Here is an 18,460-nt window from a genome sequence, read left to right as displayed (position 1 = left end):
GCCTTTGGTTGTGGCAGAGAGTGCTTTGCCAGGAGGCCTTTCCCCTCCTCTTCCTTGCTTTACTTCCACCTTTCTCAGCAGAGAGGTGTTTCTGTGCTGAGGGAGCTGAGCAGCGAGGCAGGTGTGAGCGGCGGGAGCAAGAGTGGGCTGGGAGCCCAGGCATATAAAGCTGGAGGAGGGTGCAGGTGGTGGAAGAAGATGGCCTTGGTGGAGAAGAGGCGGCGGAGGAGGCATCGGGCTGGGCAGCCCGTGGAGGGGCTGGGGAGAGGTGAATCTCCTGCAAGCAGAGCCCCTGGGGAGGGCAGGGGGTGTGTGGGGACCCCAGAGCCAGGTGGGAGGGCTGGGATGAAGGGTGGCTGAGAGTGGCTTTGTGTTCGTCTCTAGCCTAGCCTAGTGTCTTGAGTACAGACACCTCTTTGAGGGTCTTGTAGTGCCATTTCTTAAAACAAACAAACAAAAAACCTTTACCAAGTGTAAGCTGCTTCTTCAAAAAATGTGCATCTTTCTCATGCTGCATGAATAACCAGTGAATCAAGCTGTTGTTTTGGTAGAAGATAGGGGTTGCTTCTTGTTTAACAGCAGCTGCCTTTGATTAGTAGCTTAACACAGGCTCTATGAAGGATTGACAAACCTTTCTAGCATAGAGGGAGTTACCGTGTCTAGGAAACATTGAACTTTCTCTAATGCATTCTCTTACCCTCTTCCTGTCTTGTCAGATGCTCAGGAAATGAAGGATTCTGTTAAAAGCTCGGACTACGTAGAAAGGCTGGCACATAAATACATGGTAACATTTTTTCTAATTGCTGTTTCTTTATGCCCCTGTTAAAGTGTAATTTAGATTTAGTTAGCTGCTTTGTCAGTAGCCTGATGGTGCAGATATCTGTGCTGGAAAATATTTCATGGGGAGCATGTGTGAATAATCAATTCAAATGGTATCACCTGCAAAGAAACAAAAAAGGAGGGAGGAAGCTTTTGGGGGAAGAATAAAGGGCTTCTATTTTCGCTCATTTCTCACTTGTACAAGCCAATCAGCAACACAAATGTGGGATGTTTGAAAAGACAAGCTGAAAAGTTGAAAGCTTTGGAAAAACACAGAATCTATGGCTTGTACTAGAGCTTCGGTTTCAACCCAAAGCTGCCTGCAGTTCTGCTTTGAGCAGTATTTCTTCCCTTTCTTCCTCCGCAGCAGAAGTGCGTCGTAGAGTCAAGCACAGAGTCAGAGTCTGAATCCAGTGCTGAGGTGAGGCTCGAGTCTCTGGGGTGTTTTGGTGGTGATGAGTGTCTCTAATGCCTGGCATCCAACGTTGCTCTTCCCTACCTTTGATCTCGGTAGGGAGAGTCCAAGGCGTGGTTGTTGGGGTTCTTCCTTGAGACTGTAAAAGGAAAAGGGGGCAGGGGAACAAAACAGAAAACCCTACAACATCGTTTGGTTCATCAGGCTCTTCCTCACAACTGTTATTAAGTTCAGCAAAATTAGGTGGGGGAGGTGCAGGAGTAAGGCAGGAAAGTACTAGGTTTGACATACTTTCCCTGCTAAAACATGCTTAAAGCTGCCCTAGGTTGTCTCTGGTGGTTGACTTGTGGCAGCTCCGGTGCAGATGGGTTTCTGCAGGGCTGGGCAGAGACTCTGCCTGCTGAATGCTCGCTTCAGATGAGATTGAGAGCAGCTCTGTTGGTGGGGCAGTTATGAATATCACTAACTTCCTGAACAGTTTTGTCTGTCAAACCGGTGTGTTTAATATCAATAGGAAGGGGGGAAAAAACAAAACAAAACACAATTTATTCTGGAGTAGAGATCTGGCTTGTTTTTTTTTTTTTTTTTTTTTTTTTTGGTCCACCCCCTTCACCAGCATGTATTGCTAAATTCTGGTGAATTTAATCTGTGTTTGCATCCTAAGTCTATGATGTGGAAATACAAAACACAGCAGAACATAGCTGTAATTGCTGTTGTGAACCCTGAGTTTTGTTGATCTTGGGAACTTTGTAGGTAAGTTTCTGCATCTGGGCACTTAAACCAAGCTTACAGAAATACTGCGTGTTACTGGCTCTTGTCAGCACCTGTAGGTATAATGTGAAAAATGAGCACCCCCAAGAGCTCTGGTAAGTATTGTGGAAGCATGGAGCCTGCCAGAGCCTTGACTGCTGTTCCTGTGCTGAGGCAGGTTCTGTGCTACGTGAGTCCTGTTGGGAACTTTTGTTGTAAAAATTCATAATGAAGGTGAATTTCAGATTGTACCTAACCTAAAAGAACAAAAGTTGACCTAATTTGAAGGGAAAGCTCTCTAACCTCTAAAGTACATGTTCTCTACTATTAAATTCTGATTTTGTTTACATCTGGTAGTAGGGTATACAATTACTCATTGTTCTCTTCATAGTGACATCTTAAGTGCTGTAGAATTTACCATAGCTCTCCTCAGTCCTTCTATTTTAGTGTTTTTTTTTTTTTTTTTTAACCAGGCCTTTAGAAGTTAGACTGTCTGATACATATCTCTATTAACTTTGGGGGGGGGGGGGGGGGGGACAATCTGGCTTCCTCTTCTTTAGGTTTTCACCTGCTTTAGTTTTACTTCAAGTGATCAATAATTCATGGGAAGATGCTTTATAGACCTATGTAATCTTCTCTTAAATAGGTCGTGCCTAGCCCCCTTGCTGAAGGACTCAAGAAGGCAAGGGACTCGAAGGGATCACAAGTAGGTTCAGCTATTATATATCAGCCCTGTTTTCAGTGTATAACTCAAAAATTAAAATATGGGCTGGGATTGTGTGGATAAACAAAACGTCCATAGTAAGTTTATGACTTGTTACACTGAAGAGTTTTTTAACCCCTTTGTATGTTACTCTGTATTTTTTTCAGACAAATAAGCATCCACCATATTTATAAAGATCTCTGTTTTAGTTTTTAGATCCTTATGATGGTGATTCAGAAGATGCATCCATATACTCTGACTGCAGCTTGAATTCTTTAAATAGTATAAAAGTCGCACCGTGGGTGAACAGCGCCCCAAAAGCAATGGCTTTGGAGGATGCTGATCCTTCAGAAGACGGAGAGGCCTTCCCTGAAACTCTGCACTGGCTCTGCCCAGAAACAAAGATCGGTGAAATCCACACCCAGATAGCAACTGACTGTAAAGCACCCCCGGAACTTGCTAGCCAACAGAAGGATTTCTCAAGAAGCCTGTCGCAATCCTCTGAACTGACTAGAGCCACAGAAGCACTTCCCTCCATGTGGCTGACACCTGACCATTCCTTACTGATGGGTATTAGTTCTTCAGCCTCCGCAGATCCACTTGCAAGTCCAGGCGACAATGTTCCACAAACCATGCTAACAGATGACTCTGATGAAACAATGTCCAAACAGCCACTAATTAAAAGAAAACAAGGAATTCCCACTGCAGAGGGTGCTGGTGAAAAACTACGAAGAAAGAAATTTCGTGCTATCTAACCTGAGGTTAGTAGTTGAAGGAACTCTTTGTTCTAAAACATGAACCTGGTAGACATTTTTTTTGCAAGGGTATGTTGAGGAGGGAAGGATGAATGACCAAATTGCTGTTGATTTTCCATATCTAATGCTTACCCCTCACCTGTTTCACTCCACAGTGTTTGCTCTTCATTTGTCTGATCTGCTGTGTGACAGGAGGGAAGCAGCTGTATGGTGAACAACTCTACAGGTTTGACTACGAACAATTATGTTAAGCTGAAATGAATGTAGCAATCTAGCTTTCATTTCTTTTTTCTTTAATCACAGAGTTGTTGACTTGTATTATTAATATATCTGTTCCTACCTATTCTGAACAGTATTTTTGTTATATGCTCAGTACATCTGCCAGTTTAGAATTTACAATGCAAAGTTGAACACAGTATCTGTAAGTACTCCTCTTCCTCAGTGAGAACAATCATGAGTTGCGGAAGTGTGGTGCATGCTGATGGGAGGTCGGTTGGCCAGTAAAACCTCTCTGATCTCCCTCCTTGATGATAATCTTTTTAGTAGTTTCCACATAAATGGACTATACCTGCAGAAGTATGATTGCTTGAAATATGCCAGTACCAATTACCTCTGAAAGCATTCAGAAACTGTTCATTTTGCATGACTGGCAGAGATTAATTTCAGACTTTTAAAAAAAATGCCTAATAAAGGTAGCTTGTACCATTCTCTTAACAGCTGCATAATTATGTTAAAGTAACTTTTTCCCTTCAGTTTGGAGATAGTTAGTTAGTTTTTAATAGGCTTCAAAACAAAGTGGTTAGAGCAAGTGTATCTTAAAATTCAGAACCCTTTGCCCATGTAAGCATCCAATCCATCTACTGAATGTTTTACTTAAACCAGGTGTTTACTGAAATAATCCAGTAGAAAAAAATAACACAGAAACAATCAGGAGAAGATACTTAAAGGTAAGTAAGCCACATGGTGACAGTACTTAGACATTCAAATCTAATGCTATCTTCCTGGGTTAAAGAGACAGGAAACTGGAGCCTTATGTTACCATAAAAGCAGCTTAAGAAAGAGAAATCCCTGTAGTCAGTAGGACATGGAAGTCTTGTTAAGGATAGTCTAGCTTCTGAATGCATCTCAGCAGCTGCGTAAAAGCAGCCTACTTCAAACAAGAGCCAATTCGAGTAACTTACTGAATATCAGACCTCATGGCACATAATGTCAGGCCACTTGTCCTGCTGCATTAAGGACTTTCTGTTTCAAGGTTCTTGTTTCTATGCTTTAGACACAAGGTTCTTGGTGCTGAAAGTTAGCTCAGTGAGCTGTGTGAAAGTCAACGCTATGCTTGAATACCAATTTATTTATTACTTGTTATTCTCTGAAAAGATCATAAGTAGTTTTTTCCAGACCAGTCACCAGAATGATTCCAGAAATAGTCAGAAGTCTTGCTATAGATTTTATTTCATATAACATAATCCAACTAATACCGCATGTCAATAATGGTCTAAAAATCTCATATGCTTTTCCTTCGAACAAATCTGGCCTACCAGCTTTCCACTACATTCCCCCCTTCTTTCTAGTCAACTTCCCACAAATCCATCTGCCAACCTAGCCTAAACATATCAGCTACAAAGTATACGTGAAGAATACACAGAAGACTGACAAAAGGGCTACAGTATTACCAAACAAAACAAAGTTTTTTCACTCAGTGCAGAGAACTGCAACACCACGCTCATAGAAGCTGCGAGGGTCTTCCTTGGTCGCTATTTCGAAGTCTACTGTGAAAATCAGATCTGCACGAGTGAAGTTCAGATAAACCGGTAATGTCACCTGGGAAAAAAATGTGAATACAGAGGAGTTACACAAGGCAGCCGAAGAGTGCTAGAAGCTTCTATACCACTAGGTGGTATTTATGAGAGAGGAATTTAGTCTTGGGTAACTCAATATGCAACAGGAATAATAAATTCACTTTAAAGCATAGCTTTCTTTAATTTATTCATATGAAGTTTTGTCTTGAACAGAGCATTAATGTTTTTGGATGCTTCTGTCTCCTCTTACCTAACTACAACTGAAAGACCTAGTCAATGCTACCCTCTGATACTGAGAATATTAGAAAAGAACAATTTTATTTGTGGTACCAGAAAAAAGGTAGCATTTCAGAAAAAAAAGATTGTCTGGACAGCCACAAGACGACACAATTGTAAGAGGAGTTTTTTAATATAAATTTAAAAATATTTTTTATCAATACTTACAACATTCGCTTTTTTATCAGCATTTGTCTGCTTGATCCAGCGAAGCTGTGTAATGGGCAGTACGGTTGAAATAGCATTTGAAAGTGACAGCTTGTTGTTACTGCATGTTGCTCCCTGAAGCTTCAGGCCTGTAAATTGAAATACACTTTAGAGTTCCAACAGCTTTCGTATATCCAGACAAAGCAAGTCTCCCTGTGTATCATTTAAGGGCTGTGATGTTAATCCACCAAAATTTTGTAAGATGTTTTAAACTATAGCCATTCTGGTTCTCTGTTAAGTCCTCTAGAAGTGCTAGAAGTATTTCATATCCCCCAAAGAGAGGTTGTAAAGTAAAAGATACACTCTCCAATACCGCTTAAACATTTACTGATCTGAATCTTGGGATTTATTACCATTATAAACACTTCCCTATTAACAGCTTCAAGAAGTGTTTATTAACTCTTGCAATGATGTGACTTGTTCATTTAATTCAGCCCATTTAACACCAGAAGCTTCTGAAAGTGCTGTAGAACAAGGACCTCCTTCTTCCCATACGAAGTTTACCTGTAACTCCAAAACTGCATGCATCCAAGACCGCGTTCTGTGTAGTTGTAACATTGACCTCAAGACAGAGCTCTTCAAGGGACCAGCTGTTTGCCTGGGCAACATACTGTCGTGTAGCAGTGATATACGCCTCTGGTACAAACAGGCCTCCAAGGCACACATGGATGTTCTAATTAAGAGGGGAAGGGGAAAAAGATTATCAGTGCATATGGCTGCGGTATTAATTAGTGATTATCACAAATGTTACTTCATTGATCCAAATTTGCATTAAAATGTTCCTGCTGCTGGAATACTATGCAGTTACTACATAACTGCTAAACTGCTTTTTCCTCTAAGGCTACATTTTCTGTTGTAAAAACACTGTTCCCCTCTAATCCATATAAACTGTTAACCCTGCTAGGCCTCACTAGGGTACCAGGAGATACTCAACAGTCTTCACAAGCACATTTAGGAGAAGCAAAGCTATTTTGCCTAACAAAACTGTAAGAAGTCTTGATATGAAGACTCCATCAAGTCGTTATGCACCTAAATTCAGATATAACCTCTAGATGATATCGGCTCAAGATACCTTTAGTTCTTTTGCTCCACCAGAGGCAGCCGCCTGGGAAATATTCTGCAGTTGTTTGATGCGTTCACTGAAGTCAGACACCCACTGGATAACAGTCATACCAGCTGGCACTGTGTAATGAGACCAGCTGCGAGGCAAAATCCCTATGGAAAATGGGATTTAAATTAAGTTTTGCTTGCATACAGGCTGCAATTGTGCACTATTTTGAGACTTTAACCATTTCTCTTTTTCTCCTAATAGCCATTTAAGAGTTAGATTGAGACACAAGCATCTATTGCAAGGCTCCTAAAGAAGTGAAAGCATTTACCAAGGTTTCAAGGCAGGTGGCCTCCAGGTCAAGTACTTAAAATACCATCCAGTTACAGAAACCCTTCAACAGCAACTTCATTAACACACAGGTATATAGTGTATTAACATATCTTTAAGTTTTCTTAAGGTTTGAATGCTTTAGAAAGAACTGAAGAGGCCAAGTTACATTGTTTTTAGAAACATTTTTGTTCAAAGGAGACATCTGAAGGGTACTTCAACAACAGATCTTCAAGTATTACTAGAAACAGAAATTTAGAAAACTCAAATATTTGCCAAGTGATTTTTTTAGGAGAAACGTTACTCACTTTGTTCCATCACAATTTACAGACTGAAAGAATCTAGAAAGATTTCAGCTTAGAAATTGAGCTGCTAACTTAAACTGCCTGAAGAAGTTTAATATTACCTACCTCAATTTGAAATTGCAAACTAAGACAATTGGATTTTTATGCTCAACTCAAAAGGGTTGCCTGTGCCAAAGGGTAAAGCCAATCCCAATTTTCCTGCAATTAAGCTGCTGAGCATAACAGCCTCTAACTTACAGAGTGCAAGCGGCAAGCAAAGCCCTGGGAGATACCAATTTGAATTACCATACCTTTCACCAGTTCATTTATAAGTGTACGCAGGTAGTTGGTTTGTTTCTTTTTTCCTTCACACACTTGAACCACATCTGCAAGGTCCTGACGCACATCCTGAAGCAGCTTAGCTCCCATTTTCACCTCTCTCTCAAAGAACCGGAACAAAGGATCCTGATTGACAAAACATATAAAGTAAGCTACTTTAATCAAAATTGAACATTCTTGCTGGAAAAGGGGTAGTTTTACTAACACTACAACTAAAACTAGACTTTTAGTTGAACAATTAATGCAGACCGCCTACACCCGACACCTTCCAAACAAGGGTGGATTTCTTGTCATCAGCTACAAAAGGTTCTCAACTACTATCCTAGATTAAGTCTTTAGAAGCAATTTGGCAATCACAGCCATGTTCAATTTCAATGAGCTTATTCCTGAGTTAGTGCTTAGGTTAATCCTGTCCAGATCTCAAGAGTTTCCCCCTGCAATTTGTTCTCGCTTAGCAGGAGCTGCTGCCATAGCTCCCCTCACTCTCACTGAACTTTAATACAAAGTAATGTGTGCTGGCTGTAAAGGCAGTACCATAAGTAGCAGTCAGTGTGCTACAAGTACAAAAGGAAGCACTTGTTTCTTGCTACCTGATCACAGAGAAGCTTCAGAAGCAGTATCTGTGATATGCAGTTTACAATTGTATTTCTTTAAAGAATTCCCCAGAAAAACACAGGACCAACTTCTAAAAGCATTTCATGAAACCTAGTGGGGCATGCAAGGGGCTAGGGCAGTCAGAATCAGCATCGATACAGGTTCCACTATCCTGTGTAACAGCTTAATTGGTACTTGAAATCAAAAGGCACTTATTTCACACGTTAGAACTTGTGTGATTCCTATGTCCGTGTTAGATAAAACTTAATTCTTACCTTAATGTTTTCCACAGTCCGCTTCAGATGATTTAGAGTCTGTGGGATAAGGTGAAGCCAGTTAGAGGCTGTGGTATGCAGTGTTCTCATCCAGGCTGGGCGACCATCTGATGTAGAATCTGTTCTCGTCTTCTTCTCAGTTTCTGCATAAGCTAGATCATCTTCATCCTCCAGCATCTGCATTTTCAGCATTTTACTGATCATATCTATGCCTAAAACATAAGATATGCTGTTAGTCAGAGAAGCACTGTCATCAAAATGAAAACACCCTACTACATAGAAGAAGTAGGACTTTTTTTCCCCCCAGTCTAGACCTAAGAATCAGAACTGTCTAGCTGCATGTGTTTCCAGAGGTGACAATAAGGCCTTCCAGAATGAAGATGGGACCTTGACATCTGGAAGGCTGAATAGAACTGGCTTTTGAATTCACAAGGGAACTAGTAAGTTTCTGAAATGATAGCGTGTTTAAACTGCAGAGGTTAAACTGACTATGTTGAGGGTGGAGGGGAAATCTGAATTCTTCAGCAGGACTTATATTTCTCATCTGCTTTTTAGTTAAACTATCAGCTTTCCAATCTATGTAAGACATTGTTGAAGTTCTGTTTTTTACCTTGTGTGGTGAGAAGAACTTTCTCTGCGTTATTTGGCAGGCCCAGCCATGATGGTGTCTGTGTATCTGGCAGCATCTCAACCCACTGGACAAATTCTTCACGCCTGTAAGTCACAATTTTGGTATTCATTAGAAAGCTTCCCTCCCCCAGTTATAATGCCAAGGCAGTTCTGTGCCCAGGAGAAATGTTTACACAGACAAATTCCAGCACACAAAGATACAGGTTATGCTTTACATGTTTTTGTTTTAAAAAAAAGAAAAGTTGTACGTAGTGATCAGCTGAAGGAGAAAGATACCTGATTCCATCTGGCATCTGAATATCTTTGTGTCCATCAACTTTGCAAGCAAGTTTGAACTCACTATCAAAACTTAGAGTAGTAAACAGACGTTCCAAGAAAGTGTTCAATAAACGTTGATCAAATTCATTGTCAATGCGGCCTCCATAGATAGACTGTGCCATCAGTGTCTTTAATGCAGACCAGGGGATTTTATCAGGTGAAATGTTTTGGCGACCCTGTGAGTAAAATGCAATGTAATTAGTAGGAAAGCATCATTTCCACCTCTCCTCTGATAGAGGAATCAAACTTAAGAACTAAGTTAAATTGCCACCAGCTTACTTCAGCCTACTCATCTAAGTTACTGAAGGTTTCCTGAACAGACTTCCTCAACTGAAGATCTCACGTAACGTAAATACTATCTGTACCTAATGTACACAAGACTACTTGCCTTTGCTGTATCATCCAACCACGTATCTACTGTGTCACAGGCAGATCTCAGATCAGACTCTCCAAATTCATACTTCTTGGACCAACCCAGTGGAGCATAGCGCAAACGCTCTTGGATAATTGCATGGAACCAGGCAAGGAGGAAATACAAACGAGCACGTTCATTTGGAGACTAGGAAGTAGAGGAAAAAAATACACTTATTACCCAAGTGAACTGATAAAAATCAAATCCTGCAAAATGGCTAGAATGTGTCACATTTAATGCTGGATTGCTACCAGAATTGAGTATATTCTATCAACAGAAGGAGCAACTACTACTTTACTACTGGGTGAACAAGACATTTTATGTATACCTTGGAAGCTGACATTTTATCATCTTTCTGAAGTACAATTTTAATAACACAATCTGACATTTACATTTTACTCATACAAGTCACAGCCTTACCTTGCACATTCTAGAAACTGGAATGCTACTGAAAGTCCGCAGCATGTTTGCCTTTACACCAGGAGGAGGTTCAAACACAAAGATTCGGCCAGCACGTAACAAATTCACTGGCACCTAGAAGAGAAAAGGTAAACCCAACTTCTTTAGCCTTCACTAAATTAAATCCTTCTACCAGCACACTTTGCATTACCTTCAAAACCCCAGAACCTCGTTGTAAGCATGCAGTGAAACCCTGTCTTTCTTTGGGATTGTGGGGGAATCGGCGAAAGGAATGCTATGAAGTGTGCAGGTATACTTCAGTTACTAAAACCCAAGGCTAGTAACTACTCTGGCAACATGTGTTCTCCTTCCATTAATGCAGGAAGGCAGTCACGAGAAATCCTTCCCTAGGTAGCATTCCTGGCTCTGCAGGCCAATTGCTGTACCAGAGCATGAAATTTCAGATCAGCATTACCTTGGGATTGATCTCCATGGTAAGGAAGAGTCTGAAGCAAGCGTGGGGTTGCAGGGAATGTAGTTTCTTTTCCAGCTGCATGAGCCAGCCAGGAGCCAGGTGAACGTTCTTCAGCATTACCCATCTACGGAATTTTGAAACAAAACAAGTGCTTTTTAGCATACTACTTATGGACCCTTGTTATTATCACCACAAAAAGTAACAGAATCTGGTATTAATGCTACAGGTTTTCCTCCTCCTTTTAAACCTTTCTTCTACATAGAATCAGTCACTGCTGTAAATAGCTAACTTTCCTGTTCTGCAGATACAACCTACCTCTCTCCTTGAAAATACGTAAGTTAAGCACCAGTTGTAAACAGGTGTGCTTAAGTTATTATAAATTTCAGTTCAGAAAATTGGGACTATTTTTTCTTCACAATTTTATCTATTTAGCCAATTGATTATTCCCAACCCAGTTCACCTTTCTACTAGACAGTATTCTAGCTAAAAAGTAGATAGAACTTACCTTCCAGATTTCACTGCTGTGTTTATTGCTTTGTCTGCTTGGTTAAACCCTTCAGCAGAGCCTAAAAGACAGAAGGTTGCTTAAGCTCTTACTGCTAACAAATTAATTTATGCTTAGATAATGAGAAGTGGCACGTTCTTACCAATAGCAATAGAAGTAATCTGTGTGTTCTGCTCAGCTGCAAGGTCTTCAACATGACCGCTGGCATCATAACCCGGCACTGAGCACATCAGCACAGGGGTATTAGGTTTCACCTATTGTACAGTAAGTTTCAAAAGATACAAAGCAGTCAGTACATGAATACACAACAAGTGCAGTAAGCTCGGTCTTTCTTCCCTCTGATCAGCTAAAGACATTACATTACTCTTATTTTTTCCTATTAACAAACAGGAAAACAATCCGTTCTTCATATCACAGGCAGAAGTGTAAGTAGAAGAAAAATGTTCTGTGAACAGGTTTACTCACGATGGACCTCGTGCAAAGTGGCACTGAGCATTACATCAGGAAATTTAGCCTTCCAAAAACGGGCAGTTTACCTCTGTATCTACAATGTGCGTCAGATCTAAAGGCTGCTCCATAATGGACATGAATGACTCTCCAAGATTCGTTGAAACGAAGGTATGCGCCATTGCCAGTAGACGATCTGGACGGAAGGCCTGGATCAGAAGCAAGCGATGTATGGCCTGTCCAATAGGAGCTGAAAAGGGGAAACAGAATTGGACAGGTAAGAAACCAACCCCCAACACCTACCTCTTTTCAATTCTCCATTCGATTTTTCCTGTCTCGTTCTTAAGACTAAATGAAAGATCTTTTGCAACGTATTAATAACGGAGTGCTTTATACTGTGTTCACCTGGACAGTCCAAAGAAATGCACCAGTTTCAGTGGGTTTGCGTTCCATGACATTTTAATTACCTGCTCAACGTCTCATTTTGTGAGCCTTCTAAAAGCCTGTCTTAATAGGATGCTTCGTGACTGTACCAAAATGCTACTTGTTTACAACACCTACAGTCTACAATTGCCACGATATGCTTTTAAACTTCCAGAGACGACAAATCTCTTCTCATCATCTCACTCATTCAGTAACCTGTTGCTGTTGTTGTTAAGGTTCTCCTGCAATCCCACGTTCATGATTTTCCCAGTCATTTAGGTCCAAACTCCCGTTCTATTTTAAAATTGCTTTAAAATCTAGTCAGTTCTCCCTAGACTGAAGTCAGTAAAGTAGGATTAGTGTGGACAATAGTGCAACTTAACTTACTTGCAGGTTTTTCTTCAGTCCAAAGGTATGGTACAGTTTGCTCTGGTGAACTGCTATCCAGCCAGATACAGAATTGCTGTATTGAAAGAAAATGCAAAATACTTGAAATGGAGTTTCATGGCACCAAAACTGTGCTGTATGGTCCAGGTCCTGTTCATGATGCAACAGAGATCTTAAATTTCAGCCTTAAAATCTAGAATTTAATGCACTGAAGAAATGTTCAGCTACATACCAGCTTTCAGTAAGAAACAAAAGATTGTTAGCATAAGGTTGTATTTAAGATAGCCCAAGCTCTAACAGCCTTCCATTTGCAAAACCCCTTCTAGATTTTTTTTTAAAAGAACACTAAGTAGCTGTGTTTAATCAATGAAATGTACAACAACTTCTTAAGATTTTTCCCATTTAATACTTATGTCCTACCATCCATCTTTAGTGTAAAAAATTCAACTGAGTACTAGATGCTGCATTTGAGCTTCCATTTACAAATAAGTCTTGCAAAGCTAGTGATGGCTAACAGTGCTAAACAGAAGCACTGCTGTAATAGACCAGTTGTCGTATTAATTAAAGTCAAACATTAAATGTAGCACCACATCTTGCCTGACACTCCATATAGTTTGGTCTTTTCCAAGGCTTGTTGACAATAAATGGTTTGAATGTTTCCCTGAGCAAAATTGCACTTGGACAATCACATTTATCAAGTTTTTAACTCTTCATTAAATTCTTCAAGAGCCCACCATATCAATGTATGTACGGCTAGGGCTGCTCCCCTCTACTGCATAATCTTCTACTGTATCACTGTGATGTGATAAGACATCACACTTTCTGTCTGCAAAAAAGCTGACTGCAAAATTGGATTAACAGTGAGATGAATAAGCTGCTTCCAAGGCTGAGTGATGATCAATGCTGGTATTTACAAATCAAGTTTCATAGCTTGATTACAAATGAAGTAAGAACATTTACATTTTCCCAGTGACTACAATTAGTTAATCTGTAAGGCTTCCTTTCTCATTCCGGGAGACCTTACTTGTTGCATGAAATTCTTAAAGCAGAAACCCTAAAGCCTAACCAGGTAGCTTGATGCAGAAGAAAATCTAGCCAACACTTACCTCATCAGCTTGAACTTTTGAAACAAGGTCCTTAAATGCAGGAAGGCAGCTCAACCTCATCATTGCTTCTGTTTGCTCTACAGTCAAACCATTGATTTTTGGGAGAGATGCAGTGTTTAGTACAATCTCCTTTCCTCTCAAGAAGTGCTGGAATTCTGCATCATATGTAGGCTCCCTAGTAAGGGAAAAGAAGGCTTTAGCTCCGTGTTGCCTTTTCAATACACTTTTTCAACTGCAGTGAGGTAAGAAAACAAATGTTTACCCAATAGTTCCTTTCAGTTTAATGCGGGCCAGCAACATAGCAAATGTTATATGATCTTGATGCAGCATGCCACGTGCCACTCTGTTGAAAGCCACCTACCAAGAAAATAGTAAAATTAGTATCATAAGGAGCCTTGAATTCTGGCCCCTTAAAAATTATTTAAGTAAATCTGCTGAATAAAATACTGAACCTGAAAGAGATCCTTTGTGATGATTGAGAGACGCTGAGTATGGTCTGTGATTCCTTTCAGATTTGGGTTCTCATACAAGACATTGTGATAGATGTCCAAGAAAAACTGGAGAGAGTATTGGTACAGGAAATGTATCTGAAAAACAAAAAGAGTTTGTTTTCCTCTCTAGAATTCTACAGGTTTTGATAGTCAATGGCATATGCCTATGAAATTGCAACATGGCAGCTGGGACTGGAATTAGGAAGTACCTACTTAGCTTTGAACAGTAAATAAATGAGGCTTCTGGCAGGAAGGAGGAGAACTCATCCTACCTGTTTCAGTGACTCCATAGTAAAGTAGATACTGCTGCATGCTGTAGAAAGAGGCAAGTACTGCTGAGAAACAGTCTCCACTTCTTGCATGACAATATCCGTCTCCTCTACTTTTCTAGTAACCTCTGCTGCTTCCTTCTTCAGGTTCTCAAGAGTAGTAATGATGGTATCATCATCCAGAATACGTCCCTTCACTTCATTAAGTGCCTGGAGTAGGGATTTTTCTAACTGACGCAAGCGCAGCTGAAATTCACCTTAATTAGACGAAAAAATCTGGTTACATAATGTATAGGTGTGCTATTTTTCCAGGATTATATGAATTGTGTATATTTTGCCATTGGCAATGCTAACAATGCAAGGGTATCAGCTATAAAAGTATTTCACTGTGTATTTCTACAGCTAGAGTTAAACCACTGTATCCTCTTAGAACAGGAAGAAGTTACTTCAGTTTTGGTAAGCATACCCTGAAGCTTGAGTAGATCAGAGCGTTTTTCATCAACATCTGGCCTTTCAGCTTTCAAGACTTCATTCAGACACTGGCTCTGTAAGCTGCTGCGAGTTACTGTAAAGTTCACAAACGTAACACGAGAGCAGAGGTCTGGTGGGAATTCAACCTATCACAGGAAACACAAAAAACTCTCAGCTCACTGACATACCATTTCTACAAAGAGGACAGCTTTGAGTTTTGCTTACTGTTGGGTCTCTGGTGGAGAGGAAGATAACGAAGGACGGTGACAAATCAATATCTTGGTCTCCCAGAGTAATCAGAACTCTGCCTCCAGTTCTCCGGACTTCACGATTCAGAACAGGATTCAGAACTGGATCATAGCTCTCCACATCCTAAAAACAGAGACGCGATAGAGAGAATTTGTTACCTGCAAGTGTCTCTAGCTAAAAGTCCTGATCCATCTGAGGCTGATGCTCTGGTATCGACCAATCTGCATTCAGTTTGGAATACAGATCACATTCAGAAGCTTTAGATTTGTAGCTGAGCTACACAAGCCCAGAGTTTAGGCCATTACCATACAAGGCCTCAGTAGGGGAGCACTGTTAACGGTCCTGTTGTGTTAGTATTAATGCATAATAGGCCCTATTCTAAGCGGCACAAGCAACAGTTGCTGATCTCATCTGTGAGCTAACCCTTTATTTTCCCACTTCTATGCTAAGAAACAAAAAATCTCAGAAGTGGAAGCCAACTATTCCTAGTTGCCTAGTTCTTTGTATTACTGAAAGTTCTTCCTGCTACTCAGAGTAGAATTAATTCTGGATAGCTAGGCGTATTAGCCATTATTAACTATGAGTAGAGAGAGCACATGGGAACGAAGGAATAGGCAGGCTGCAAGTCTAAAATGAGTGGAAGTACAGAAAGATCATTTGAAAATAAAAGCATTTGATCTTAAAATAGTAGAAAAGGGTAGTGTCTTCTGACTGCTTATCTCACTAGTTATATTTTTCTCAGAACTAACTCTTCACATGCTACTCAGTATTAATTAATGGTTTGAAAATGAAGTTATTTGCATCTTACTAACAGAAAAACTGCAATTTTTTCTAGTGCACCGGGCAGAATTGAAGACTTGTAAGTAGTTTCTGCATGATCGTGGGACTAACCTGGACCAGAAGTGGGTTACCAAATCTCAGTGCACTTTCCAAGTTCTTCCTGAAAGCGTCATCCAAGAAACTAGTACGAGTTATCTTACGGTCTTTGTATTCATTCATGATAAACTCTGTAGCTTGCCCAGAGGGATCGATGATCAATGGATACCTAAGTTAACAATCAAACACTTTCGTTATTTGGGTTTTGACTGCAAACAACTAAGCATTTTTATGAATTTAGATTGCACTGTCAGTCACAACTCTAAAAGTTTGCATACTGAAGAAATAAGTTGAACAAATTCAAGGACTTATTTCAGACTTCAGTTCAAGCCAACCTATGTCATCACCTAAGTGCAACAAAAGAGGCAAGCAAAGATGAGTGAGAACTTTTGTGTTTACACAAGGCTGAGTAGCTTTTATAAACATGAAAAGCTCTCACAACAGTCAAACAGTGCTTTGAAAGAGTTGGTGTGAATTCTTTGATAAGCGCAAGAGCCTGCCCACTGTGAGCATGTTGTTTTAGAATTCTGCATCTCAGAATGAAATACCTGTTGAACCGCTTGAGCATGATGGCGTTCTCAGTGCAGAGGTCATCTGCAGGGAGAGAACTTGCTTGCCAGCGAAGCCGCTCATCTGCGTTGGAAAGGTACTCTGTCCTTGCAATGTCTGTACGGAACTGCAGGAAGAACATACCATTAGTATTTGACTAGAGATTCTCTTATGAGCTCGTGAGCACATTTTGAGTAAACGCATCTCTGCAAGGTTATTCTTCCCCAATAGTCCCATTCTGTACTTAGCAATCTTAAAACTTCTTTAGGTTGTACAGCAAATTGATTTATGGTTAAGTTATCACGACACCATCTTTACCTGGATATTTGCTTGTTGCAAATGGTGAGACCACGTAGTGAACAAGTTCTGACGCATCTGCTGATCAAAGTAACCAGCATAGGCAATAAAAGCTCCTGAAAGTAAGCAGTCTCCCGCAATAGTGGACATCTGGTTCTTGAACGTTTCACTTGTCTTCTCCCATCTTTCACGTTCAGCAGAAAGACTCTTCAGAAGAGCTGTACTACGGTTGACCTAGAAATAAGCGAAGCAGCCTCTTTAGATGATGTATTTTTATAGTATTAAATGTCTCCAGGGACACTACTTATACTGAATCAAAGTCCATTTTAAAATTAAAAGCTTAGAATTGAAATAAAATTTGTGCTTCTACACTCCAGTTTTAATTTATTATGTTGGTATTCAACTGCTACCTTGAAGAGTTTAAAAGGTTAAGTACTGGCACAGTAGTGACATGCTAGTGGATTAGACCAAATACATGCAGAAATTCTTCAAAAAAATAAAAGTAAAGTCCCATTACAACATTACACTACAAGCATGACTATTTCCAAAGGCTTCCCATTTATTTTAAGCCTGATGTGAACTGTCTTGTTAATTAACTGGCAACATGAGCTGACATTTCTAACTCTAGACAAGTTTCAATAGCTTAAGAAGCTCATGAGATCTAGGGATGAAAGAGATATCTCAGATGTACTGTAAAGAAGCAGCCCAGTTTGCTCAACAGAAGGAATTCTGAAGAATGGTTCAATTTTGAACTGTCAAAGGTGAAGGAATGGAAAATTACTGTTATATAAAAGGTCTTACTTTTGCTTCTACAGCAGCCAAGTCTGCCTTAATAGCTTGAGCCTCTGAAATCAGTACTGCGTATTCTTCTTTGTAACGCGCAATGCTGGCCTCAAGATCACGAATCATCTGCTCCACTTCATTTGCTTTCTGTTGGTTATCTTTGGCATCATCCTCCAGCTTCTGCAGTTCATTGCGTAGAGGTTCTACTCTTTTCAGCATATCAGCATAGTTAAGCTGCAAACAGTGAATAAGTCCTTTATACTTTCTAAATTGAAATGTGTTAACAAGAACCCCAGCATGCAGGAAAACACTAGCAATTCCATCTTTTCACGCTTAAGTAACTGCAGTCTGTAGAAGAATTACAGGCTGCTTAACAGAAACTAAGGACTGTCTATCAATTTCTAAGACTTTAATTTAAACCAAGTCCCAGAACAAATAAAATTTTGCAATTGCTCTGTAGACACACAAAAGGTTGAGACCACATTGGTAAGTGTGCTACACTGTTTTGCTGAAATACTTAAGTGGATGTTCATGCCAGTACTGAGGTCACCTGACTCTCCTAGTATAGCCAAGCCACAGAACAATTAAGATAGGAGCTATTGGCAAGACTGAATCTAAACCGAATTTCTACAGATCACTACCATTCATAGAAGATGCAGATTTAGCAAGCCAAGCATACTGCTGTGTTGAACAGATGAGTAAAACCACCTTGAGGTATCTCACCCTGCGTGCACCTTCCCCAAAGCCTATTTCCTTTAGGAAACCATTCAAGTATTGAAAAG

The 18,460-nt window shown here is 40.2% G+C and overlaps 2 protein-coding genes across 2 annotated transcripts in view; one reads left to right on the top strand and one right to left on the bottom strand.

Moving 5' to 3' along the window:
- Positions 1-722: 722 nt before the first annotated feature.
- Positions 723-4,777, top strand: LOC118250317 (uncharacterized). The gene is made up of 5 exons (XM_035551326.2): positions 723-784; positions 1,187-1,240; positions 2,631-2,690; positions 2,897-3,448; positions 3,598-4,777. Exons 1-4 carry the CDS (start codon positions 728-730, stop codon positions 3,440-3,442), a joined length of 717 nt encoding a protein of 238 aa, XP_035407219.1. The 5' UTR covers positions 723-727; the 3' UTR covers positions 3,443-3,448; positions 3,598-4,777.
- Positions 4,778-4,873: 96 nt separating this feature from the next.
- Positions 4,874-18,460, bottom strand: part of DYNC1H1 (dynein cytoplasmic 1 heavy chain 1) — a 44,484-nt gene continuing 30,897 nt past the window's right edge. Inside the window, exons 54-78 of the mRNA XM_035551325.2 lie at positions 17,697-17,912; positions 16,917-17,129; positions 16,598-16,725; positions 16,065-16,218; positions 15,150-15,296; positions 14,920-15,070; positions 14,457-14,710; positions 14,146-14,280; positions 13,956-14,050; positions 13,694-13,868; positions 12,588-12,663; positions 11,867-12,027; positions 11,473-11,584; positions 11,331-11,391; positions 10,826-10,949; positions 10,372-10,485; positions 9,928-10,098; positions 9,498-9,715; positions 9,202-9,305; positions 8,592-8,803; positions 7,695-7,848; positions 6,794-6,936; positions 6,226-6,394; positions 5,683-5,810; positions 4,874-5,260 (exon numbers count right to left, since the gene is read on the bottom strand). Coding sequence (XP_035407218.1) covers positions 5,132-5,260; positions 5,683-5,810; positions 6,226-6,394; positions 6,794-6,936; positions 7,695-7,848; positions 8,592-8,803; positions 9,202-9,305; positions 9,498-9,715; positions 9,928-10,098; positions 10,372-10,485; positions 10,826-10,949; positions 11,331-11,391; positions 11,473-11,584; positions 11,867-12,027; positions 12,588-12,663; positions 13,694-13,868; positions 13,956-14,050; positions 14,146-14,280; positions 14,457-14,710; positions 14,920-15,070; positions 15,150-15,296; positions 16,065-16,218; positions 16,598-16,725; positions 16,917-17,129; positions 17,697-17,912 — 3,744 coding nt within the window. The 3' untranslated portion in view covers positions 4,874-5,131. The remainder of the gene's footprint in view (positions 5,261-5,682; positions 5,811-6,225; positions 6,395-6,793; positions 6,937-7,694; positions 7,849-8,591; positions 8,804-9,201; positions 9,306-9,497; positions 9,716-9,927; positions 10,099-10,371; positions 10,486-10,825; positions 10,950-11,330; positions 11,392-11,472; positions 11,585-11,866; positions 12,028-12,587; positions 12,664-13,693; positions 13,869-13,955; positions 14,051-14,145; positions 14,281-14,456; positions 14,711-14,919; positions 15,071-15,149; positions 15,297-16,064; positions 16,219-16,597; positions 16,726-16,916; positions 17,130-17,696; positions 17,913-18,460) is intronic.

The sequence above is a fragment of the Cygnus atratus genome, chromosome 5 (assembly GCF_013377495.2).
Source record: "Cygnus atratus isolate AKBS03 ecotype Queensland, Australia chromosome 5, CAtr_DNAZoo_HiC_assembly, whole genome shotgun sequence".
NCBI lineage: Eukaryota > Metazoa > Chordata > Aves > Anseriformes > Anatidae > Cygnus > Cygnus atratus.
The sequence above is the reverse complement of the archived record's forward strand: the minus strand, read 5'-3'. Positions and strand labels throughout refer to the sequence as shown.